Source organism: Gopherus flavomarginatus, chromosome 12 (genome assembly GCF_025201925.1).
Source record: "Gopherus flavomarginatus isolate rGopFla2 chromosome 12, rGopFla2.mat.asm, whole genome shotgun sequence".
Classification (NCBI taxonomy): domain Eukaryota; kingdom Metazoa; phylum Chordata; order Testudines; family Testudinidae; genus Gopherus; species Gopherus flavomarginatus.
This window is the reverse complement of record NC_066628.1, coordinates 6,330,004-6,355,232: the sequence shown is the minus strand read 5'-3', so window position 1 is coordinate 6,355,232 and position 25,229 is coordinate 6,330,004. Positions and strand designations below refer to the sequence as shown.

Genomic DNA, 25,229 nt, shown 5'->3' with positions numbered 1-25,229 from the left:
GGATTTATAGAGGGGAGGGGGCATATTTTGACATGTGATGCTGACCATTTGTGTATTAATGGTTATAAAGCTTTAACTTTTTGAGTCCCAGTGTCTACAGTCATGAAATAATTATTGTCTGGCCCACTCCATAGTTTCCCGGGACTGTGAAAATTCAAATAAAAAAAAAATCAAAGATAAATCCTTGCAAACATTGATATTATCCATTGAAATGATTTAAAAAAAAATCAAATTCTGTCAAGCCTATATGTAAATATAGCAATACGATCACCACTAATCTAGCCCGTTTTCTCTCCATTAGAAAACTATTGCTTTGGAACCCCACTGCTGTTTTTTCTCTTTTCTCACTTGCCAAATTTTGATATAAAATCCCCTCAAAATGTGTTCAGTTTCTCTGTTTATAGACTAATATGTTATCTGTATAAATGTGCTTACTTATTTCTCTAAATAACCACTATTAAGAAGAAAAAAAAAAGATTTTGCCTTCTCTCTTCTAATTAGCTGGCATGTGAATCCTCTCATAGTTCCCTAATTTTCTGTCTCAGTTGTTGAATAGTAATATAAAATCTCAAAATTCACTGACATTTGCATTCTAATTTTTAAATTAGATGAGATCTCCTCAGTTTTGAAGGAGAAATATTGAGCTGAGTCATTGATTTGGTTATGAAAAGAAAATATCAGGTTCGAAAAGCTTGAATCTAGCAGAGAGAAACATAAGGAGAAAGAATGTCTGAAAGCCAGAGAAATTCAAATGGAAATTTAGGGTGATTAACTACTGGAAAAAAAAACTATTATGGGAAGCAGTGGATTCTCCAATTCTTGAGTTCAGGAGGTCAGACTAGATTTTCTAAATTCAATGGTCTCTTCCCCTTCTGGCTTTAAAAATCTGTGACACCAAATGGAGAGTGGGCGGGTGGGAGATTAAATCCCCAATGATCAAAGGGAAATCACTGAGCGCTAGACATACAGAGACTTAAGCATTACTTTTAGGTGTGAAGCCACAATCCTGATTTAGGTTCCCAGGCTCTCTATATTATACCGGGATAGAGCCAAGCACTTAAAAATGGAATCCACAAAACAGCATGCTGACTGGGGAGCTAGCCCATGGGAAACGCTGCGGAGAGGGGTGGGTCATATGTCCCTGCCCTCAAAGGGACTTAGATGGCTATCTCTGCTGAGTGATTCCTAGCCCTGAACCCTCTCCTGGAGTTTGGTGCATAGGGCTATGTATAAATGGTTGCGTAAGTGTTGGGTGAGAGAGAGGGAGACTGACTTCAGCCCTGGGGCAGGGCGTTCACTTGGATTTTAGGAGACCAGGTTTCAGACCCACTCCTCCCATGTCTATTTAGACCTTTCTTGTTTGGGCTGACTCAGCCTATCTCCTTTGTGTATCTTTTCCTAGCAACATTTGTTGTTATCGGTGGTTGTAACTTTTGTATGAATTTTCACTCTCTGTCTGAAAATGGAGCTCCCCACCGGGGTAGGGCTGCCCGATCCCAGTGACTACAACACATCCTGCAGGGGGACGGGAAACCCGTTCAGAGAGGGGAGTTTCAGGGGTCTGCTGGTGGGTTTGTGTTAGAAGGGCTGGAGCAGGAAATACGCAGGACGAGGGAGGTGGTGACAGAGTCGGGAAAACCTGCTGGGACATGTTCAGTCTGTGGCATAATGTTCAGAACAGGCCCTTTGGGGGGATGCAGATTCCCCCATTTGTGGAACAGGAAAGAAACGCACTGGGCAGGGCTGGGAAAACAAACCAAACTCCCAGTGCTGGCACCTGAACCCGCTAGCCAGAGGCTGCTGTGAAATTTGAAGGGGGCACCCAGCAGAGTTGCACCATCCTCTCACACCCAGCTGTCGGGAGGAACTGTCACCGGTTCTGGAACAACTCTGAATCAAACCCAGGCAGGACCCTCTGCTGTGTGTCTCTCCACCCCCCCACCCCCCGGGCACACACCCACTTCCTGCTTGGCTTCAGCGCCCCTGTTCCACACCAGGAGCTCCCGCAGCGAGCCCACCTGGGGGAAAACCTTACACCCCCCTAAAAGGGGAGTCCTGCACCCTCAACTTCCACAGTGACTCCCAGCCCAGCGCTGTAAAACAGACGGGTTTATTTTAGTTCTCTGGAATGCAGCGTGGAAAAGTTCTTTGTTACTTCAGAACACAAGAAGTTACAGCAAAGCCAGAGCCCACAGTTCTGATTCTTCCCCCCCCCCCCCCCGACCCAAAAAAGGAGAGTAACAGCCCACCCTCAGTCAGGCCCAGTTGCTCCCTCTCCATCCTTTGGTCACCCGGCCTCCACCTCCTCTTTATTCTCAAACTTGTCACAACTGGCTGGCTTCTTGCAGTGGGTGCCTCCCCACTACCCCGCCCCCCCAGCCTTCCATTTCTAATTTACAAAATGTCCATCCATTGCTTGGGACTGAGCAGCTAGACGACAGTCACACCTGGCCCCCTAGGGTTGGCTGAGAAGATCAGACACCCTTGCAACAGGCAGGGGAAACTGAGGCACACACACAGTGTTCATACAAAACATTTAGGAAAATGCCCTGCTTTGTCACAGCCTCAAAGCCTGCAACCTGTATAAGCCTCTAGCTAATAGGTGTGAGATAAATGGGAAGGCCCCTGCCATCCTCCATCCGCTGGGCGGGACAAGGAGCTCTCTCTTTCTCCCCTCCTGAAGCCTCCTGGCTGGTCTGAGCAGGGTGAGAGTGGGATTCTGCTACCCTTTCCCTCCCCAACCCTCAGAGCTTCCATTTTGTCGGCCCTCCTCCCCCATGAATAGCGGTCTTGTAGCTGGAGCAGCAGGTGCTGAGTGGGGGACTCTTATTGTTTCAGGGGCCGGTGACTGAGGAGGTGGCTGTGTATTTCACCCAGGGACAGGAGGCTCTGCTGGACCCCACTCAGAGAGCCCTCTACAGGGACATCATGCAAGAGAATTATGAGATGGTGACCTCGCTGGGTAAGGGATTCCCATCTCCATGGTTATTAGAAGCTTATTGAGTGGGGAGATCTATGATGTGGCCAGTTTGGCTTCTGCTCAGGTTCTTCCCAAGTCCCTTAGGTTACGTCCACACAGCATCTGGGAGGTGGGATTCCCAGCTCGGGGATTTACATGCACTAGTTCTGCTAGAGCTAGTGCCTAAAAATAGCAACACAGATAGCGGCTAGCGCTAGTCACCTGAGGACATGCCCGGGGCAGGGCAGGATTGTACTCAGGTGGCTAATCCGAGCCACAGCCCGTGCGGCCATGGCCAGCCACATTGCTGTTGTCAGACACTAGTGCTTGTCTGTCTACCAAGCTGGTGATCACACCTCCCAGCAGCTGTGCAGACAGACCCTTCAGTTTCAGGGGAGTGAACCCATACTCCCCACAGCCCATTTGACAGACTTTGAGCCCCACTCCCTCAGCCATGGGATAAGAGATTTGGAAACACAAGGGAGACCTAATTCATCTCTATCCTGCATCCTCTGAGGTGGCAGAAGCATCGTCTTGTCCTCTCTGTATTCATTCTTGTCTCTTCCCCTCCCTTCCTGGGACTAGCTCCATTTTTGGGGCAGATGTTACCCACTCACACGCTGACTGAGATCTGGCAGCTGCTCCCCGCCCCCAGACTTTATGATCCCCTGGGTGTTTGGAAGGGATGTGGAGGCAGAATCCAGTATCTCTTTTGTGTGTCCCTGGTGCTCTGTGTTGTCTGTTGGAACTAGGTTATTTCTTCCAAGCATGGAGGCTCCATTTTTTCTTTAATTTATTTTTAAAACCTCTCTTCCTGGCTTCACCCTGTGGTGCCGTTGTTGTACCTGGTGCAGTGCAGTGTGAAGCTAGAGTGAGTGAGAGAGAGAGAGTGTAAAAGAAAGACACTCCTTTATACTTGGACAATGAGAAGGAATATCCCAGTTTTAATGGATTATGGAGCACCAGGGACCCACTTCAAAGAAGGAAAAATTACAGAGGGATTAGTAAATGTTCCCTTTCTCAGTCACCCCAACGGTTGTTGTGTTGTGTTTCCCCTCTTTGCTGTTCCTCTTTCATTCCTTTCTCCCCAGCATCGGGGATGACTCCTGTCTGGATTCTCTTTCTGTATTCCAGGGGGTGCTGGGCTGGTGAATGAGAAGGAGAATCCACAGCGGGAAAATTGTGAGGACGTGGATCTGCAGGGAACAGTATTGGGAAGAACTGAGGGGAATTTTTACCAGGATCGTAAACGAGGAAAGCCTTGTGGAACTCAGCGCAGATCAGAGAGATTGCTGGGATGCAACCCAGGGAAGAAAACACGTGAACCCATAAATGATGGTGGAGGTTGCAAGGACCTCAAGGAAACCACGGCCCAACAGAGAATGCCCAGAGAAGAGAAAAAAAACACATGCAGCGAGTGTGGGAAAATCTTTATTCGGCGGTCACATCTTATTTCACATCAGAAGGTCCACACTGGAGAGAAGCCTTACAAGTGCCTTGTCTGTGGGAAAGTTTTCAGTCAGAGCTCAAATCTTATTTCCCATCAGAGGATCCACACAGGAGAGAAACCCTATAAGTGCCTTGTCTGTGGGAAAGGTTTCAGTCATACTGCAAACCTTATTTCCCATCAGAGGATCCACACAGGGGAGAAACCCTATAAATGCCTTGACTGTGGGAAAGGTTTCAATCAGGGTTCAAACCTTATTAGGCATCAGAGAACCCACACAGGCGAACAACCTTATAAATGCCTGGAATGTGGGAAAAGCTTCATTCAGAGCTCAGATCTTATTAGGCACGAGAGAACCCACACAGGTGAGAAACCCTATAAATGTCTGGACTGTGGGAAAAGCTTTGTTCTGAGCTCAGATCTTATTTCACATCAGAGTGCTCACACGGGAGATAAACCCTATAAGTGCCTGGAGTGTGGGAAAAGTTTCAATCAGAGCTCATACCTAATTTCACATCAGCGAACACATACAGGAGAGAAACCCTATAAATGCCTCGAGTGTGGGAAAACATTCAGCTGGAACTCAAATCTAATTTCCCATCAAAGAACTCACACAGGAGAGAGACCATATAAGTGCCTGGACTGTGGGAAAAGGTTCATTGACAACACAGCCCTTATTAAACATCAAAGAATGCATACAGGAGAGAGACCCTATAAATGCCTCGACTGTGGGAAAAGTTTCAGTCGGAAGTCAACTCATATTGGACATCAGAGAATCCACAGAGGAAAGAAACCTTGAATGTGGGGTAAGCTTCAGCTGGGGTCAGCTTGTATCACACATCAGGAAAGTTGTACAGGGAATAAACCTCTTAAATATCTTTAACATGGAAAAAGCTTAGAGTGGAATTGACATTAGAAACTCCTCACAGGAGAGGAATTCTATCAATTCCATCACTGGGGCTGGTCACAGTTTATTTAAAAAAATCCAATTCCCCTGCATATATCTTTGATTTCTTTCATGCTAAGTCAGACTCGGGAGGGCTGCGGGTCAAAATGTTGCAAAACTGGAGGGAGAATTCAGATGAATCCCCCACAGTCTGTGATCGTTCTGAGCTTAAATTCCAGTTTCCATCAGATGGGAATTTGGGTTTTCTCTTTGCATTAGGACGGTGTTAAAACTTTTGTAACCATCATGACAATATAAGAAGGTGCCGAATGAAGCAGGTGTTGATAGTTAAGAGGAGTGTGTGGGTAAGTCTGTTCTCTTGATTTTGAATCAACTGGAACATGCTCTGGGATCTCACTATATATGAACCTGAAAGTTTCTTATAGTCCATGCTGTATTGTGGCTTGTTCTCTATTTGCTGAAGGCCATTTGGTCCCCTAGTAGGATATTAGTTTTGTTTTGCAGGACATCATGTAGATTTAGTGAGGACTCCAAAAGACAAATGACCACGTGCCAGAACGCTCTTCCTTTATTTGTACCATTTTCCGAACCTTTGCCATGAGATCTTAGTGTTATTTGAACAATGATTATTATACGCCACCATGAGCACAAACACCGATGGGGCCAGTGCAAGAGTTGCAGGCGGAGAGGCAGAGACTGAAATAGGGAAGGAAGTTCCTGCTGGATCCCTGCAGTGATGGAAGATAGGTCGGGAGAGAGATAAGGGGCTGGGAAACTGCAGGGTTTTCTCTGGAGAGCCAGACAGCCGAGGCTGAGAATTGTTAACTTGCTGCACTGGAGCCGGAGAGAGACAGGAACTAGCCTGTGATCACTGGGTGAAACTGTCCCTGAATCCCAAAGAGCTACAAATGATGCTGCTTGTGGAGTTGCTGGGTCTACCAGTGATTCCTGGGAAGACAAGACTGAGCAGAGATAGGAAGGAAACTGGGGAAGTCAACAGGCCTGGCCGGCACTGAGGCCAGCTGACGTCCATCACTGCGACTGAAAGGCAGTGGGGAGTCTGTGAACCAAGATGGTCACTGCTACCCCCCTCCACAGCATCCTTAACAGAGACTCTCTCTGTCACGCTCACTACATGCACGCCAAGGACATCCCTGGGGTATAACCCCCTCAGCCGGGATTGGAGATGACGCACCCTTCTCTGGCTCCCATTAACCCGAGCTCCCTGGCTTTCCTGCTCTCACAGCGTTTGCTTCCCTGTGACTGAATCCTGGCATCTCTAATGGATCCTCTGCATTTTTTCTGCCCACTGTACAACGTTGCTGATGCCTGCGGGAGGTGGGAGCAGTGCCTTGCTGGGCTGGGGCCGAAATGCTTTGAGCTGAGGTTACTGGGTGTGGGGAGGAGATTTTTAGCTTGTATTTCTGGCTTGGAAAGAATAAAGTGGAATTTAATTTCTCAAACTCTGAGTCCTTTGTCTTGAATCTTGAGTAAAAATGGCCTTTAACGGATGTGGAGTCCACCTGGGAATTTTCTTTTAGGGTTCTTTCCCCAGCCCTGAGCGCCACAGGCAGCACATCCCGGAACTGCCAAATCTATGTGTCTGTGGCATCCCTTTTCTACAAGGGAAAATCCCCTCTGTCTGTCATTTCCTGTTCACCTGCCTCCTATCTACCACCATCTTCTGAGAATTGTAACGACACAGTCCAACTGCCCATCTCCCAGACTCAGTGGCGACCCCCTAAAATCCACCATAGTTTAAACACACCACCTCCTAGAACTCCTCCCAATGGTGCAAGCCTTCTGATTCACCGCTTCAAGGGGGCCCATGCTAGGTGTAAGGCATGACAGTCATAGAGTTGGTGTTGGCCAGAAGGGACCATTTATGTGAGCTCCTATATAACACAGCTCAGATAATTGCACCTGGATACTTCTATGTTGAGGCTAATAACATGGAGATATGCCTTCCTATCTCCCTCATAGAGCTGGAAGGGACCTCAAAGGGTCATCAAGTCCAGCCCCCTGCCTTCACTAGCAGGACAAGTACTGATTTTGCCCCAGATCCCTAAGTGGTCCCCCTCAAGGATTGAGCTCACAACTCTGGGTTTAGCAGGCCGAGGCTCAACCACTGATCTATCCTTAGCTGAAAGGCCTCAAGTCTTGATGTGAAGAGATGGGGACTCCACCATTTCCTTGGGCCTTTGTCCCAATGATTAATTATCTTCACTGATAAAAATGTGTCCCTTACATCCAGTTTGGATTTGTCTGGCTTCAACTTCCAGGCATTTGTTCTTGCTGTAATTTCCCCTCTACATTAATGAGCCCTTTAGCATCCAGCATTTTCTCTACCCAAAGGTACCCAAATCAACTCACCTGCCCATTTTAAGATAAGTGGGTTGAGTTTGTAACATCTCTCATTGCAAGGCACCTTTTTCAACCCTCAAATTATTTTTATTTTTATTATTTTAAAAATGTGGATACCCGAACTGGACCCGATATTCGGGTATTGGCTTCCCTGATGCCGTATGCAGAGGTAAATTCCTCTCCCTGCTGATGCTTAGGGGCAGCAGGTTTGTATAATTTTTGGTGGTGCCCAGAAAGTGTCCAAGTCCCCCCCCCCCCACCTGCCTAAGGCTCTGTGAGGGAGTTTGGGTGCGGGAGGGGTGTAGGCTCTGGGAGGGAGTTTGGGTGAGGGAGGGGGTTTGGGTGCGGAGTGATGGCTCCGGGCTGGGGCAAGGGCTTGAGGTGGGTGAGGGCTGTGTGCTGAGGCAGGGTGTTGGGGTGCGGGAGAGGGGTGCGGTGCTTACCTCAGGCAGCTCTCTAAAGTGACCCGCATACCCCTCTGGCAGCAGCTCCTAGGCGGGGAGATCAGGGGTCTCTGTGCGCTGCTGCCCACAGGCACCGCCCCCGCAGCTCCAATTGGCCACAGTTCCAATGGCTGAGTGAGCACTTGGGGCGGGGGCATCGTGCGGAGACACCCCCACCTGCCAAGGGGCCGCAGGAACATGCCAGCCGCTTCCAGGAGCGGTCCGTTGTGTGGAGTGAGGGCGGGCAGGAAACTGCTTTAGCCCTGCTGCAGGGGTGGCAGGCAGGGCAGGGACGGGAGATGCTCTGACGGAGGAGTGTGGGGGCAGCAGGCAGGGCCAAGGGAGAGACCCGGCCCCGAACATTGATGGAGCCGAGCCCCCATGCTCTGAATATTCCTGGAGCATGGGCACCATGGGCCCATACAACTCGCCCAGGAAGGATCTCCTTAGATTTTTTTGCCACAGCAGCGCACTGGGAGTTCATGTTGAGTTGTTTCTCCACAATGACCCCTGAATCCTTTTCAGAATCGCTGCCCTTTTTTCCTTAGTTACGCCCTGCATCCCTTAGTCCTTGATGTGCAGCTTGGTATATGGCCTTATTCAAACACTGTGTATTTGAATGGGCCCAATGACCTTGTCCTCATCATTCTTTACCACTCTGTCAATATCTGTGTCATCTTCAGCTTGGATCAGCAGTGATTTTATACTGACTTCCAGATCCTGATGAAAATGTTGAGCAGCGTGAGGGCTCTAGAACCAATCCCTGAGGAATCCCCACTAGAAACACCTCCATTTGATGATGAGTTCCCGACTGACAGCCACTTCCTGAGATCTGTCATGTTAGCCTGTTCTTAATTTAGTTAACATGTGCTTTATGGATACTGTATAGGGGTAATTTTTGTACCAGACTGTCATGCAGTTAAAAAGTGTTAGGCATATTACATTTACCCAGTTACCTATATGAATATAATATAAATACCAAATATTTAACCTCTTCAAAGAATGAACTCAGGCTGTTTTTAATTTTTTTTTACAAGACCTATTTTCCATGTTGACTGGCATTAATTATGTTCCTATTCTTTAATTATTTATTAATTATATTAACTAATTTTTCTGTAATTTTTGACCAGGATTGATGTCAGGCTAAGTGGCCTATAGTTACCCAGATCATCACACATGCCTCTGGAATTCTTCAGAAATTTCTCTGCTGTTCCACGATTTATTAAAAGTTAATATTTGGGGCAGAGATCTCCTCAGGAAGCTCTTTAAGAGCCCCGGGGTGGAAGTTATTCAAGCCTGCTGATGGAAAAAAGTTTATCCTTAGCAAATAGTGTTGAACAGGCTCCTTAGTTACTAATGGACTGGAAAGTACTTCATCATCCTCATGTGATACATATATCATCCTGCTGCTTTCCAAAACACAGAACAGGAATCTTTATTAAACACTTCTGCCTTTTTTGCATCCCTAATAACAATTTTACTATCTCCAGCTAATAATGGGCCTATACCATTGTTAAGATTTATTTTGCTCCTAATATACTTTACCAACTCCTTCTTGCTGTCCTTAGTCCTGCCAGCAATGGATTATTCCCTGATGTCCTTAGCTTCCCTTATCAATTTTCTACACTTCAAAACTTCTATTGTATATCAATTGCTATCTATTTCCTCTGTTTTTCCATTTATTATATGTTGTTTTATTTCTAATTGCTGTTTCACTTCACCACTGAACCAAGATGGGATTTTAGGCAAAGTTGTTCTCTTTCTTGACTGTAGAATCATTACAGGGTTGTTGGTTTTTTGTTTTGTTTTTCATTTGCTTGTTTATGATGTTGCCATCTAATAACTCTTCTTAAAGAAATTCCCATTTTCAATCACATTTTTTCTTCCCAGTCAATTTTGCTCATAATTTTCCTTAGCTTTTGGAAATTTCCCCTTTTGAAGCACCAAACATACTGGCTGGGACTAATCTTTGTTTACCCATATTGAATGTAATGTCATGATCACTGATCCCTAGGCAATCACCCACTTCCAGTCCAGTGATTATCCATCATGAGATCCAAAATAATTACCTCATTTGAGGGGCAACATCTTTTGCTTTAGAAAACTGTGATAATTTTTAGACAATCTAATGATGTTTTACCCCTGGCTACATGAAATGTCCAGCATATGTCTTCCAAATTGAAATCGCCAATAACAGCACAATTTTTCTTTCCAGACATTACAGACTGGTGCTTATGGAGTAACTCCTCTTGTTCGCTAATTTGATTGAATGGTCTATAATAGACCCACACCAGTGTCTTCTCCTGGGCTTTATAAGTTAGCACATGGAACCATGTACCAATGTTCTGATCCATACAGCAGTATTGGCAGAGGTGTTCTCTCATATATGCTAATTTTTTATTAAAAGGTCTTTGGCCCTGCATCTCGTGCAATGTTGGAATATGAAGAAAGCCAGTGAGTGAAAGATATTGGCTGCAGAACTGAGCTGGATGAGGGGGGATATTGAGAGTTTCAGGACTGTCATTTATTTTCTGCAATGTGATAAGAAAATGACTTGGGCAAGAAATAATGCTGTTACATAAGATTCAGGGAAATGTGAATGATGATTTGGTTATGGATCAAGACTAGATCAGAAATCACATATGGTGATTTTAATATATGCCTAGCTCATAGAGTTGGACAGGACCTTGAAAGGTCGTCAAGTCTAGGCTCCTGCTTTTACTGGCAGGGCCAAGTACCATCCCTGACAGATTTTTGCCCCAGATCCTAAATGGCCCCCTCAAGGACTGAATTCACAATACTGGGTTTAGCAGGCCAATGCTCAAACCACTAAGCTATCCCTGTTCCCCACCTGCTTAGTAACTAAGGAGGCTTTTCAATACCATTTGCTAAGGATAAACTTTTTTCCCATCAGCAGGCCTGAATAACTTCAACCCCAGGGCTCTTAAAGAGCTTCCTGATGCATACCAGAGTACCAAGCAACTAGAACTAGAGGATGCCCGAGGCTGCATTGGTTAGTCATGGTGAAGAACAGAGAATAAAAAGTTTTAAAGATGATGGAAGCCAAGAATCTGATACAAGACAGAAGGTGGTGGGAAGACTTCATCCAAACCCAACATTGCTGCTGAGCTGATGGGCAGGAAAAAAAGGAGAAGATGACACTGAACCATATGCATGTAAGATCCTGCAGTTCCAAGTTATCAATCACTCTAAAACAGGTAATGGCATCTTTCATAAAGAACACTACCCCTGTCTGTCCCCCCCAACACCTCTTTTGCCTGCAGAGATTTTAATGTTGTGATTATAAGGATCATCCCACCAATCTTCAGTAAAGTCAGTTCTATCAAATGTCCTCTCATCCAGGAGAACCTCCAGCCAGTCCTACCTCTCACCCAGATTCCCAGCGTTTGGTACAAAGCAACTGATTTCCCCCCCCCCCTTGCTTTTTCACATCCTTTGCCACATGGGTTCAGCTTGTTTGTGGTATGCAGAATTGCATTTGTACTGCACATGCCTTCTTAGCACCCTCCCGTCATTGCTAATTTAACATGGGCCATGCTGCTCCTGCTCGTCTCCAGAGAAGATGAGCCCCCCTATCTGGGAGAAGCAGGCTGTCCCATTCAAACAGCCCTTCTCTCCCACGGGAACATGGCCCCATATTCAACAAAACCCAAACCCTCAGGTTCACACCTGTTGCACAGCCAATGTTTCAGTTCCAGTATTTTCCACCTTTTCTCGCTCATGGGACCAGAAGGACCCTTTGCGTAGGATTCTAACGCATGGTTCTAGTGGAGCACCAGCTGCCTGTTAAGGCTGGCTTACTATTGCAATGTAGACTTTGGGTCAGTGAACAAAATTTTGGGTAATTTGAGCCCTGGGTTCCAGAGATACCGTGTCCCTCAAAGAAAGAGCTTTTCGTAAAGTAGAGGGATTCTACCAACGTTTTTTGTGCCGACCTAGGAGTCAAACCATGTCTCTGAGCCTGACTGCAATGGTAATAGTCATTTGACACTTATCTTACTCAGTGTACGGCAACCGCTGCCTCTTGGGAGGAGCCAAGCAGAGCACAATGTTCGCCAGAGAGTTTAGCTCTCGTGATTGGTGTGTCTAACACTCAACTGCCGAAGGGTTTACATGGCGCAGGTGAAGCCAGAGGGTCAAAGGGACTTGCTAGCCAGAAAAGATAAACAAGACCTCTGGGGGTTCAAGGCAACAAGTTACAGCCACTGAACCCAAGTGAAAGCCAGGCCCTGGAAATTTGAGTGTGGTCCTTGGGAGAAACAGACTTGTTGCTAAAATCTGCCTCTGTCAAAGGGTTATTTTTTTTTCCGGTTTTGGGGGAATAGACTCGAAGCTGAGCAGAAATGCAGCAGGCCCTGAAATACCTTTAGGAAAGATGGGGATAAAATGGAGAGAGGCCAAAGGAAAGCAACACAAATGAAAGATTTAGAAACTCTGGCTTATGAGGAAAGGTTAAAAAAGACTGGGCAGGTCTGATCTGGAGAAAAGAAGACTGAGTTGGGAACCTGATCACCGTCCTCCAATACATTACGGGCTGCTATAGCAGATGGGAATCAATGGTTATCCATGGCCCCTGGAAATAGGACAAGAAATAAAGTTTCAATGTGCAGCAAGGGAGATTTTGCTTAGTGTCAACCTGTCCTTCAGTGGCTCAAAAGCATGAATGCCAACCTCGGGGAAGACTCCCACAGACAGGGCCCAACCCTCAGCTGAGTTCAATACTTAGATTTCACCAGCCAGATATTAAGTGTAAACTCTTCAGGCCCCAGTAGCCTAATCCTGGAGTCACAGACAGCCTCCTTGGACATTCTCATCTTTCTTGCCTCTAGGTGAGCGTCCTTTTGTGATAGATGGTCCCTTAAACCCCAAATCACAACAATATTCAGGTTACTCCCAGTCTCATAAGACCGGTCACTTACCCCAGGCCAGTTGCACCATATCTCTTATACCAAAGACAACACTTGTAGTCAATCCAGTAAAACTAGCTAAAGATTTATTAAGGAAACAAAATGGGAATTATTTACAAGGTTAAAGCGGTTAAATGTGTACACACAAACAACTCACAGTCTTTAGTTTTGAAAGGTAGAGTTTCTATTGTAATCAAATGTTACATGTTTTTTAGGGCTATCCCAGGCTGTATAGCTGGGGATCCCATGCTTTTGCTTAGAAATCTTGCCCTCGCAAAGTCCGGCATCATAGAGCTAACTTAGTCCTTCTTGTTGTGTGTGTGTCTGTTTCTGTGTCTGTGGGGGGGTGTATTCCTTTTTCTTTGCAACCCCCCTGACAGGAGGAATATGTCTGCATATCCCCAACTCATCGAGGGTGTGAGGATGGAGGGTGGGAAGAGCAATGAACAGAGTCTTTTGTTCTAGGGTGTCCGATGGGTCATCTGCTGTTGATGTGCCTTCACAAGACCAGTGCTTTACAAAAGTTGATGTCCAGTAATTTGCCTGGTGCCAGAGAAAATGACATTCCTGCTGTACAAAGTGAGGATTTTACACGAGCTAATGCTGGGGTTTAGGAAGAATGGGAGTGGAACAGAGTTAGGCCTGGTCTACACTACAAAATTACTTCGGTATAACTTAACGTCTGCAAAAGGTTTAGGGGTCATGATGGACAAGCAACTCAACATGAGCTCCCAGCGTGATGCTGGGGCAAAAAGGGCAAATGTGATCCTTAGATGCAGCAACACAGGAGTGGGGAGGTAATTTTACCTCTAGCTATGGCATTGGGTAGACCAGTACTGAGGACCTGTCTATACTGCGTGCTAAATCAACACCGCTGCAGTCGATGCCGAGGTATTGATATAGCCGTTCTGGCGAGGACATGATGAGTCAATGGGAGAGTGTCTCCCGCCGCCATAGGCCGGTATAGACACCGCATTAGGTCGATGTGAGCTATGGCGCTCCAGGGGGGTGATTTTTTTCGCACTCCTGAGTGACGTAACTTACGTCGACATACGTGGCAGTGAGATAGCAAATACAGTTCTGGTGTTTGCACGTTAAAAAAGATGTTGAAAATACTGGAAACGGCAGAAAAGAGCTGCAAACCTGATCTGAAGTCTGGACAAAATGCATTTCGGTGACAGACTTAAAAGTTCAATCTGTTTCAGCGGTTCTCAAAGTGTGGGCGGGACCCCACAGTGGGTCTTGACCCTGTTTTAATGGGGTCACCAGGTCTGGCATTAGACTTGCTGGGACCCCGGGCTGAAGCCGAAGTCTGAGAACTTCAGCCCTGGGTGGCGGTGTTTGGGCTCCCTCCCCCTCTCCTCCACCCACGCACCCAGGGCAGTGAGGCTCAGGTGAGCTCAGGCTTCAGTCCCCCCTCCTCGAGTCGTGTTGTAATTTTTGTTGTCAGAAGGGGATCATGGTGCACTAAGTTTGAGGATCCCTTTATCAAATGGACAACTGAGAGGTGACGTGATTGTGATGTACAAGTATTAGGTCCTGAAGGGATTTTAAATCTAGCTGTGAAAGGAATAACAAGAACAACTGTCTGGAAGCTCCAGCCAGAGAGATTCAGTTGAGAAATAAGGCACAAACTTGCAACAGTGAGAAATTTAATCAGTGGAGCAAGCTGTCTTCAGATCACGGCTGGACATTATTCTGAAAGATAGACATTAGACAAATACAAGAGACTGGGCTCGATAAAGAGGTAAAACTGGGTGACCTTCTTTGGCCTCTGTTATAGATCAGACTAGATGATCTAATGGTCCCTTCTGGCTTTGAAAGCTATTAATATTGTGGAAATGTGCTCATGGAAACGTAACTGACAAGTGGGCCATGAAAGTAAGACAGCCAGTCCAGAAATATAAGCAAGTCAGTAGTAAAATGAACATCCAGACGACTAATGAAGTAATTGATGAGAAGCATATGCTCTCGTGTTTGCCGAACGAGGGAATTCGTTAAAGAAATTAGAGCAGAGAGGAGGAGGGGTATATAAATAGATATGCTTGGGGGAATTTGATTTTTTTAAATAATTTTGCTGGATAACATTTTAAATCATTTTTTATTATTTTTTACCAATGTCAGTGTTCCAAGTTGCACACAATTTTGGATTTTAAGCACTATTTTACTTTATTTAAATAGTCACTGTTGTGGGAAATTATAGGGGGCGTCAGACAATAGGCGGGGCCAGACAATAATCCTTTAATGACAGTAGATGTTGAGATTTAAAACGTTAAAGCTTTATAACCATTACACACAAATTCTCAACATCACGTGTCAAAATATACCATGTAAATCTCCTTAAATCAAACTCTAAGAAGTTCTCAAGTGGCAGGTTTCTTACTTTGCCTGGCCATAAATTTCAATGATCAGGTATGGAACTATTTTTTGTTGGTGTGCGTGTGTGCCGTGAAATCGATGTTTACCAACATTTACTGATAAAAATCTAACCCTTCCAAGCTCCCCGCCCAAAAATATATTACAAGGGGAAAACCGAAGTAAGTATTACTGCAAATCCAAACCAGTATCAAATATTCTAGGACTGCACTAATCATTTACGCACATCGATTCTTTGAACACTTGTGTAATACAGATGAGAGAAATGTTAACCATTTATTCCTTTACTGTGTTTAACTAAAGCAAATCTTCATGAGAAGGCAGCCGGTCAATCTGAGGACATGACGTAATGGAGAACCTGCCGCTTCCCTTGGTAGTTTGTCCCAAAGGTTGATCACCCTCATTGTGATGGGGGCAGGGATAGCTCAGTGGTTTGAGCATTGGCCTGCTAGACCCAGGGTTGTGAATTCAATCCTTGAAGAGGCCATTTAGGGATCTGCAGCAAAAGTCTGTCTGGGGATTGGTCCTGCTTTGAGCAAGGGGTTGGATTAGATGACCTCTTGAGGTCCCTTCCAACCCTGTGATATTCTATGATTGTTAAAAAATGGTGCCTTGTTACTAATTAGAATTTGTTTGGCTTTAATCTCCAGCTATTGGTTCTTGACAAGCCTCAGCCAACCTTCTCCCCCTAGTTCACAGCTCTTGTTATCAATCCAGCACCTCTGCTCCCAACTCCCCGAGGCACCAGCAAAAGAGCAACATTTGACAATGAGTAGAAAAGTGCAGTGAATCCACAAGGTGCCAGGATCCAGCCAACAGAGCAAACGCTCTCAGAGCAGGAAGCTCAGGTTAATATGAACCAGAGATCAGAAGGAGTTTAGAGTAGGGGCTCCAATCCCAACAGAGGGTTTTATCTCCCTGGCACGTGAAGAGTGAGTGAGGCAGAGAGAGTCTGTAGCATCCCCACACAAGAGATGAGATAGCTGGGTGAGGGGTGACAGCTGGGCTGTCAGGCTCTTTGATTCACTTTGGCCTTGGTGATGGGGGTCAGCCTGGCTTCAGGGCTGAAGAGGTCTGTGGATTAGTTCCCTGGCTTCCTTCTTGGCTGCGATCTGCTCCTCTGTTTGCACAGTGCCTAGCACAAGGAATACCCCTTCTTAGTGGGCCCTTAAGCCCTACCGTAATTAACATGATTCATAATAATCAGCCTGATCCTTTATGTAGCCCTTTTTTTATTCCAGGACGGCTTCACCCAACGTTTGTAGGACAGCCCCTGTCTCTCTCAGGCCCCAGTGCAGCAAGTTCACAGTTCTCAGCCTCAGCTGTCTGGCTCTCAAGAGAAAACCCTGCAGTTTCCCAGGTCTGCATCTCCCACTTCCTACACTCTCCTCATTCCTGACAGTATCTCACCTCATTGCAGGGATCAGGCAGTGACCTTCATCCCCATTTCAGTCTCTGCCTCTCAGACTGCAACTCTCACACTCGCTCATTGGTGTTTGTTTATGGTGGTTATTTAGAATTATAATTGTTCTAACACCACAGATATCTCATGGCATTGGGTGGGGGAAAAGGCCAAATAAAATTTAAAAAGGCCTCGTCTGGCAAAGGGTCATTTGTCTTGTGAAGTCCCCAGTAAATTGGCTTTTCATCACATCAAACTAAATTAACACCCAAAGACAGGAAGTATTTAACTTCCATTGTAGGGCTTAGTGTGTGGATGCTGTGATCCCTTCTAGCCTTACATTCTACGATTCCATGTGACCAAAAGGCCTTCAGCAAAGAGAGAACAACCCACAATACAGACTGGGCTGTACAATACGGTTAGGTTCATCGAAAGTGACATCCCAGAGCATGTCTCTTCTGACTCAAACTCGGGAGAATAGATTTACTCCTGGTTTCCCCTCACCTGCCTCATTTGGATCCTTCTTATATGATCATGTTATTTACAAAAGTTTTATCATCATCCTAATGTAAGGAGAAAACCCAAATTCCCTTCTGCAATCTGAGCTGGGTAGGAAACAGCCCAGAAGCAGTTTTACCCATAGATGGAACCAGGGAACGAAGCTCAAAAGTATCAGGCTGTGTTTGAGATTTATACAAATCCCCCCTCCAGGTGTGAGACACTCATCTCCAGCCCTCATGAGTCTGACTTAGCGTGAAAGACATGTGCAGGGGAATTGAATTCTTTTTTAATAAACTATGGCCATTCCTAGTAATAGAATTGATAAAATTTCTCTTCTGTGTGGAGTCTCCAGTGTCAGTTCCACTTGAAACATGTTCCATGCATAAAGTATTTAAGAGGTCTTTTCCCTATATGAATTTGCTAATGCCCCATACACGCTGACCCCAACTGAAGCTTCTCCCACATTCAAGGTTTTTCTCCTGTGTGGATTCTCTGATGTCGAATATGGGTGGAGCTCTGATTGAAAGTTTTCCCACAGTCGAGGCATTTATAGGGTCTTTCTCCTGTATGGATTCTCTGATGTTTAATAAGGGCTGAGTTGTCACTAAAACTTTTCCCACAGTCCAGGCACTTATAGGGTCTCTCTCCTGTGTGAGTTCTTTGATGTGAAATCAGATCTGAGCTCCAACTGAATCTTTTCCCACATTCAAGGCATTTATAGGGTTTCTCTCCGGTATGTGTTCGCTGATGTGAAATAAGGTATGAGCTCTGACTGAAACTTTTCCCACACTCCAGGCATTTATAGGGTTTGTCTCCAGAATGGGTTCTCTTGTGTCGAGTCAGGTGTGAGCTCCGATTGAATCTTCTGCCACAATCGAGGCATTTATAGGGTCTCTCTCCCGTGTGCAGTCGCTGGTGAGTAATAAGGGCTGAACTATCACTAAACCCCTTCCCACAATCCAAGCATTTGTAGGGTTTCTCTCCTGTATGGTGCATCTGATGTCTAACAAGCTGCATGTTCCAATCAAAACTTTCCCCACAGTCCAGGCATTTAAAGGGTCTTTCTCCTGTGTGGGTTCTCTGATGTGAAATAAGATCTGAACTCTGAATGAAGGTTTTCCCGCACTCCAGGCATTTATAGGGTTTCTCACCTGTGTGGGTTCTCTCATGCCTAATAAGATGGCAACTTTGATTGAAACCTTTCCCACAGTCAAGGCACTTATAGGGTTTCTCTCCCGTGTGGATCCTCTGATGGGAAATAAGGTTTGAGCTTTGATTGAAACCTTTCCCACAGACTAGACACTTGTAGGGTTTCTCTCCCGTGTGGATCCTCTGATGGGAAATAAGATGTGAACTTCGACTGAAGCTTTTCCCACACTCGGTACATGTGTTTTTTCTCTCTTCTGTGAGCATACTCTGCTGGGCTGTGGTTTCCTCGAGGTCCTTGCAATCTCCACCATCATTTATGGGTTCACATGTTTTCTTCTCTGGGTCATATCCCAGCAGCATCTCTGACCTGCGCTGATTTCCACAGGCTTTTCCTGGTTTACGATTCTCATAAAAATCCCCTTTGGATCTTCCCAATACCGTTCCCTGCAGATCCACATCCTCAACACCTTCCCGCTGCGGATTCTCCTCCTCATTCACCATCCCAGCACCCTCTGGAATACAGAGAGAGAATCCAGACAGGAGTCATCCCCCGTGTCGGGGAGAAAGGAATGAAAGGGGAACAGCAAAGAGAGGAAAAACAACACAACCGCTGTGGAGACGAGAAAGGGAACTTTTACTAACCCCTCTCTAATTTTTCCTTCTCTGAAGTGTGTCCCTAGTGCTCCATGATCCACTAGAACTGGGATATTCCTGCTCATCCTCCAAGCATGGAGGCTCCTCTTTCTTTTAAACCCTCTCTCTCACTCTAATTTCACAATGTATTGCACCAGGTAGAACAACGGCACCACAGGGTGAAGCCAGAAACAGTTTTCAAAAAAATTTTTTTTTTTAAATAGAGCCTCCATTTGGAAGAAATAATCTAGACAACACAGAGCACTGGGGACCAAAAATGGAGAAATTTCATTCTGCCTCCAGATCCCTTCGAAAGACCCCAGGGAAAGTAAAGTCTGGGGGTGGGGAGCTCATCCCAGATCTCAGTCAGCGTGGGTGGGTGACATCTGCCCTATGGATGGAGCTAGTCCCAGGAAGGGAAGGGAAGAGACATGAATGAATACAGACAGGAAAGTACAATGCTTCTGCCACCTCAATGGATGCAGGGATGGAGATGAATTAATATCTCCCTTGTGTTTCTGACTCCTCAGTCCCATGGCTGGGGGAGTGGAGATCAAAGTGAGTCTTAAATGAGTTGTGGGGACTATGGGGTCATTCCCCTGAAATCGCAGGGTCTGTCTGCACAGCTGCTGGGAGGTGTAATTTCCAGCTTGGTAGATGGACAAGCAGCAGCATCTAAAAAGAGCAGTATGGCCATAGCAGCATGGGCTGTGGCTCAGACTACCCCCCGACTACAATCATGCCCTGCCTCTGGGCATGTAGTCAGGTGGCTAGTGCTAGCCACTATCTGTGCTGCTATTTTTAGGCATTGTTTCTGGAAAACTGTTGCATGTACATCTACCTGAGCTGGGAATCCCACCTCCCAGTTGCGGTGTAGATGTAACCTACATGATGAAGGAAGAACCTGAGAAACCCAACTGAAAACATCACAGCCACCCCCTCCCCCAACTTTCTCCCCCCCCCCCCCCAGGTTTCCAATAACCAAGAGCACAAAAATCCCTTACCCAGCGAGGTAGTTCTCCTGCATGACGTCCCTGTAGAGGGCTCTCTGAGCGGGATCCAGCAGAGCCCCCTGCCCCTGGGTGAAATACACAGCCACCTCCTCGAAGCTCACCGGCATCTGGGACAAGAGGCCCTCACTCAGCATCTGCTGCCTCAGCCACAATCCTGCTAGTCCCAGGGGAGGAGGGCCGATAATATTAAAGGTCTGGTGGAGACAGAGAAGCAGAATCCCAACCCCACCTTGTTCGGAGCAGTCCCGTATATCACACACCGGCTAGCCAGAGGCTGGCACAGGAGATGGAGCCCCTCAGCAGGATCCAGGGACAGGAATCCCAACCCCCTCCCCATTCCCAGCAGCTGGGAGTGAGGGGATGAGGCCTCACCACTGGGTGCCCCCTTTGTATTCCAAACAGCAGCCTCTGTCTGGGGGGGTCAGACTCCAGCACTGGGAGTCCAGGCAGGTTTCCCAGCCCTTCCCGGGGGGGGGGGGTTCCAGTTCCAGAAATGGGGGAATTTCCACCCCGGATCCCAATAGGCGTCTTCTGAACATACTCAGCTGATTAGCCCAAGCCCCTAGCAAGGCTGTGTATTTCTCACACACACCCCCTCCCTGACAACCCAGCCCCAGGGACACATCAGGGAACCCCCCTGGGCCCGCCCATGCCCCCCCGCAAGCCGCTCGCACCCGGGGCCCGCCCATGCCCCCCTCCAGCCGCTCTCCTCCCCCCCCCGCCCCGCCTGAACCCCCAGCCGGCCCCAGGAGCAGATCCTGGGCACAGCCCGGGCGGCGACTCGCTGCTGGGGCCGCAGCTCCGGTCCCTCCGCCAGGCGCTTCCCAGCCAGGGAGCAGCTGCCCGGGGCGGCGAGATCTGGGGCCGCTCGTGCAGAGTCACTTTCCTGCCCGGCCCCGGCCCTTCCCCCGGGCCCCCCCTCACCTGCAGGCTGCGGCTCGGGGCTGGGGCGGGGAGGGGGGGTCAGTGCCGGGCTCGCCCCGCACGGACCCCGCCGGGGAGCGGCAGCGGCTCAGCCCGGGCTCCCGGCGCACAATGGAGGATCTGACCCGGGAAGATAAACAGAGGCAGAGCGAGCGCAGCCCGCCCCCTCCCAGCACGAACCAGGGCCCTGGGGGGCAGCAGCTACGGACCCCCCCGCCCCACACCCCGCTCAGCCGGGGGGGGGGCACCCGAAATCCCTGCTCCCTGCCCTCTAGCAAATCCCACCCACCGCCCGGGTCACTGAGAAAGGCTCCCTTGGGGGCCAGGACCCCGCCACCCCCGCACCCCCTTCGGATTTGGGGACAATCCCCGATCCCCATAGAAATCTCCCTTCTTCCCCTCCCAGGGATCCTGCGGGCTCCTCCTTTCCACCCCAACTGATAGGCTTCTGTGCAAGACCCCCCGCCCCCACCAGTGCTGGGCCAGGCTGCCCCAGGGGCTTGTGTAGGACCCAGAGAGGGAGCTGGGAAGGGGAGTGAATTACATTCCCTACAGTAACGCTTTGTTACTGGGTGAATTCCAGGTTCCCTGCACTGTCCCTATCCTAGGGTGACCAGATAGCAAGTGTGAAAAATCAGGACGGGGGTGGAGGGTAATAGGAGCCTGTATAAGAAAAAGACCCAAAAATCGGGACCGTCCCTATAAAATCGGGACATCTGGTCACCCTATCCTATCCTGCCACCTGGGTACTGGGCTGTACAGACACCTGTTTGTCAGGGGTTTGCACACATACAATCGCTCTGAAGTTGAACTCTGTGTAACCCCTTCTAAAGTGCAGAAGAGACCGGACTCTGACCTATGCCTCAGCAGAGAGTCTAGCTGCTGCTCAGGAAGAATGGGGATGAAATAGAATCAGGCCTGGTCTACACTCAAAAGTTGGGTCGACCCAGCTACCTCCCTCAGGGCAGGCTGTGAAAAATCCAACCCCTGATCAATGTAGTTCAACCAAGCGAAGTCCCCATGTAGCCCAGACCTTGCCAGGTATTCCCCATTTTGTATCTGCACGTTTGATTTTTCCTCTCTAACAGGGGTGGCTCTAGGCATTTTGCCACCCCAAGCACGTTAGGCAGGCTGCCTTCGGCGACTTGCCTGCGGGAGGTCCGCCGAAGCCACGGGACCAGTGGACCCTCTGCAGGCAAGCCGCCGAAGGCAGCCTGCCTTCTGCCCTCGCGGCGCCGGCAGAGCGCCCCCCACGGCTTGCCACCCCCAGGATGCACTTGGCATGCTGGGGCCTGGAGCTGCCCGTGCTTCCTAAGCTCAGGTCCACTCTACAAACTGACAGCGGCACAACTGTTGCTCAGGGGCATGAAAAATCCACCCTCCAGAGCGACGCAGGTATATTGACAGCGCTACATCTGCAGGAGCATGTTGGAAGACCCACCGGCCTGACACCTGGGAAAGAATTCTCTGTAGTGACTCAGAGCCCTCCCCATCCAGTGTCCCATCACTGGCCATTGCAGAGATTTGCTGCTATAATCCTGTGACTTTTTAAATATTGGGAATTGGGGAGCAAAGGAGTGGGAGGAAATGGAGAGAGGGGTTTGGGGCTGCAGAGGGGGCAGGGGAATGGGGAACAGTGGTAGGGGAAGTGACAGAGGTTAGGGGGCTAAGGACAGTGGGATGGGGTTGAGGGAAGTGGGAAGAGAGAGGCGGGGCACTTCTCAGCCCCACATAATCTCCTTCCATGCATGTGCTGAGATCTGGGTGTCCTTGCCCCTCCAGTGCATGTCCGAGCCCTCTCTCTGACCTGCATGTGATTGGCATCTGGGGAAGGCCCAACCCTCTGGAGGAGGAGCTGAGAACAGGCGTGCTGGAAGCCTGGCTATTCAACATCCTTTTTAATACACAGGCACCAGAACTGCTTTTCCTCATGGGTGCTGGGTGAATCACAGGTTGGGGGAGGCTAGCCCCTGTCCTGGCCCACCCCTTCTGCCTGAGGCCCTTCCCCTCCCGTCCCCCTTCCCCCGCCGAAGCCCACGCCCCCACACTCAGCTGTAGGGCACTGGGCAGCCCCAGCCACCCCAAGTCCCAGCCTTAGCAAGCTTCCCGGAAGAGGAGCAGCCTGCCTAGGCTAGGGCCAACTAGCAGCAAGCATGGGGAGGAGGGGTGGCTCGGGGCTGTTTGGGGATGCACAGCCTTCCCCAGCCTATTATATGCACCACCGCCCATGCCAGTCCCATCTCCCCAATCACCATCCCAGAGCTAAATCAATCAGGAGGCCAGGGCAATGTTTTAAATAAAGGGGTGAAACAGCCCTGCTGTGGGGTGGAGTCCTAGAGCCTGTGCAGAGTGCTATTCCAGCTTTGCTTCCTAGCAAAGCCCTCCAGTACGTTAATAGCCACTTCATATGAGGAGAAGACAGTGTTCTAAAGCAGAGGTGGGCAAAAATTTTGGCCTGAGGGCCTCACCTGGGTATGGAAATTGTATGGTGGGCCATGAATGCTCACAAAATTGGGGGTTCGGGTGCAGGAGTGGGTGAGGGTTCCGGCTGGGGATGAGGGTTTGGGATTCAGGAGGGTGCTCTGGGCTGGGACCAAGGGGTTTGGAGGGCAGGAGGGGGATCAGGGCTGGGGCAGGGAGTTGGGGTGTGGGAGGGGGTCAAGGCTGCAGGCTCCAAGCAGTGCTTATCTCAAGTAGCTCCCAGAAGCAGCGGCATGTCCCCACTCCGGCTCTTACACAGAGGTGCAGCCAGGCAGTTCTGCATGCTGCCCTGTCCAAAGGCACTGTCCCTGCAGCTCCCATTCGCCATGGTTCCCAGCCAATGTGAGCTGCGGGGGCAGTGCTTGGGCTGGGAGCAGCGTGCCGTGCCCCTTAACTGGTCCTATATGTAGGAGCCAGAGGGGGGACATGCCACTGCTTCTGGGAGCCGTGTGGAGCCACAGTACGCACAGAGCAGGGCAAGCCCCCGACCCTGCTCCCCAGAGGAGCTTGAGGGCCAGATTAAAATGTCTGAAGGGCTGGATGCAGCCCCCGGGCCATAGTTTGCCTACCCCCTGTTCTAGAGTGAAAGTCTTATAGAGATCCAGGGAACAGATGCTTCATCCGCTGAACCTAATACCTGTGCCACTTTAGATACAGTTTGACCAGCCAGTGAGAACCAGTCTGTTATCAACCCACGGTCTGGAATGCTGCTTTCTGTGGAGATCCCCAGATTATCAAGGGGTTCAGAAGCATTTTGAAAGGGCTGAGACGCTGTCGTTCTTCTCAAGCTGTGAAGGGTCCAGGGCACTTGAGTCCAGAGAGCCAATGTGTGGGAGGTCAGACTAGATGATCATGAGGGTCCCTTCTGACCTTAAAAGTCTGTGAATCAATGAGACAAACACAGCACATACCATGGCCACACTACAATGACTGAGAAATCATCTCTGCGAGACCATCCAAGGGGACGGTGTTTTGATGTGCGTGCTCGAGGTCAGGAAGGTAGATATCATGTGGGAACCTTATATTTGAACATCTGTAATAGCAACAAAATGGGGACGTCTGTATATGGAACGCCTGTAGATTTGCTGCCCAACAGCTTTTCTTTAAAGGATATTCACAGTATTCCAAATCCTGTCTACAATGGGTTGTCCTATTTATAATAATTTCTGTGTGCGTGAGATGTCTATTTTTCCCAAGGCACCCTGGGGGACTCTCTCTTCCAAGCCGACTGGGCAATATTACCACCTACTTAACAGGGTTTTTTATACATACTGTTGTAGGAGCAGCAGTGATCTGTATGCTCTGTATAACCTGTATGCTCAAAAGATCTGTTAAACTCCCCCATCCCCGACCCTCTTTGAATACCTGTGATGTGGCTTTCCCCCACCCATCCCTCCTGGAATGCTTGTGGGATAAGCTGTTTAAACAGCTGGAAGATCAGAACAGCTCCAAGGTAGACAAGGTGTCTGGGACTATAATTAGGCTGCGATCACACCCCCAATGCATGGACACTGCATGGACACTGCCTGAGGTGGAGTGTGACCAACCAAGTCATCCCTAGACGCAGGCCACGAGGAGCAGGTCCTTAAAAGGGAAAGGGGCCATGTGCTCAGCAGTGCACTCACAAACTTGTACCTCTCATGAAGGCCCTTCACCCAGACTGCCTGGCCAGTGGTTTGCCATGTTGCATTGCATCGTGCCT

The 25,229-nt window shown here is 48.5% G+C and overlaps 2 protein-coding genes across 9 annotated transcripts in view; one reads left to right on the top strand and one right to left on the bottom strand.

Moving 5' to 3' along the window:
- Window positions 1-2,872: 2,872 nt before the first annotated feature.
- LOC127033327 (zinc finger protein 239-like) lies at window positions 2,873-6,839 on the top strand. 3 transcript variants are annotated; one of them, XM_050921339.1, is made up of 3 exons: window positions 2,873-2,962; window positions 4,094-4,400; window positions 4,485-6,839. In XM_050921339.1, the coding sequence occupies exons 1-3, from the start codon at window positions 2,929-2,931 to the stop codon at window positions 5,203-5,205; spliced, it is 1,062 nt and encodes a 353-aa protein (XP_050777296.1). In that variant the 5' UTR covers window positions 2,873-2,928; the 3' UTR covers window positions 5,206-6,839. The 3 variants fall into 3 exon arrangements, with proteins under 3 accessions (XP_050777296.1, XP_050777295.1, XP_050777294.1); XM_050921338.1 differs by having other exon boundaries at window positions 4,094-5,212; window positions 5,572-6,837; XM_050921337.1 differs by having other exon boundaries at window positions 4,094-6,838.
- A 6,278-nt stretch (window positions 6,840-13,117) lies between these two features.
- LOC127033326 (zinc finger protein 239-like) overlaps window positions 13,118-25,229 on the bottom strand; it is a 156,146-nt gene continuing 144,034 nt past the window's right edge. Inside the window, exons 1-3 of one of the 6 annotated variants that reach the window (XM_050921333.1) lie at window positions 21,047-21,164; window positions 20,114-20,279; window positions 13,118-18,988 (exon numbers count right to left, since the gene is read on the bottom strand). In XM_050921333.1, the coding sequence (XP_050777290.1) occupies window positions 17,793-18,977 (1,185 nt within the window). In that variant the 5' untranslated portion in view covers window positions 18,978-18,988; window positions 20,114-20,279; window positions 21,047-21,164 and the 3' untranslated portion in view covers window positions 13,118-17,792. Of the gene's footprint in view, window positions 18,989-20,113; window positions 20,692-21,046; window positions 21,165-25,229 lie in introns of those variants that run through there. The other 5 variants (XM_050921332.1, XM_050921334.1, XM_050921336.1 and 2 more) reach the window with 5 other exon arrangements.

Excerpts from the sequence above, each read along its gene's own strand:
- LOC127033327 (XM_050921337.1), top strand. The coding sequence starts at position 2,929 with ATGCAAGAGAATTATGAGATGGTGACCTCGCTGG. Across the intron at positions 2,963-4,093 it reads TGAGATGGTGACCTCGCTGG|GGGGTGCTGGGCTGGTGAAT; the intron begins GTAAGGGATTCC and ends TCTGTATTCCAG.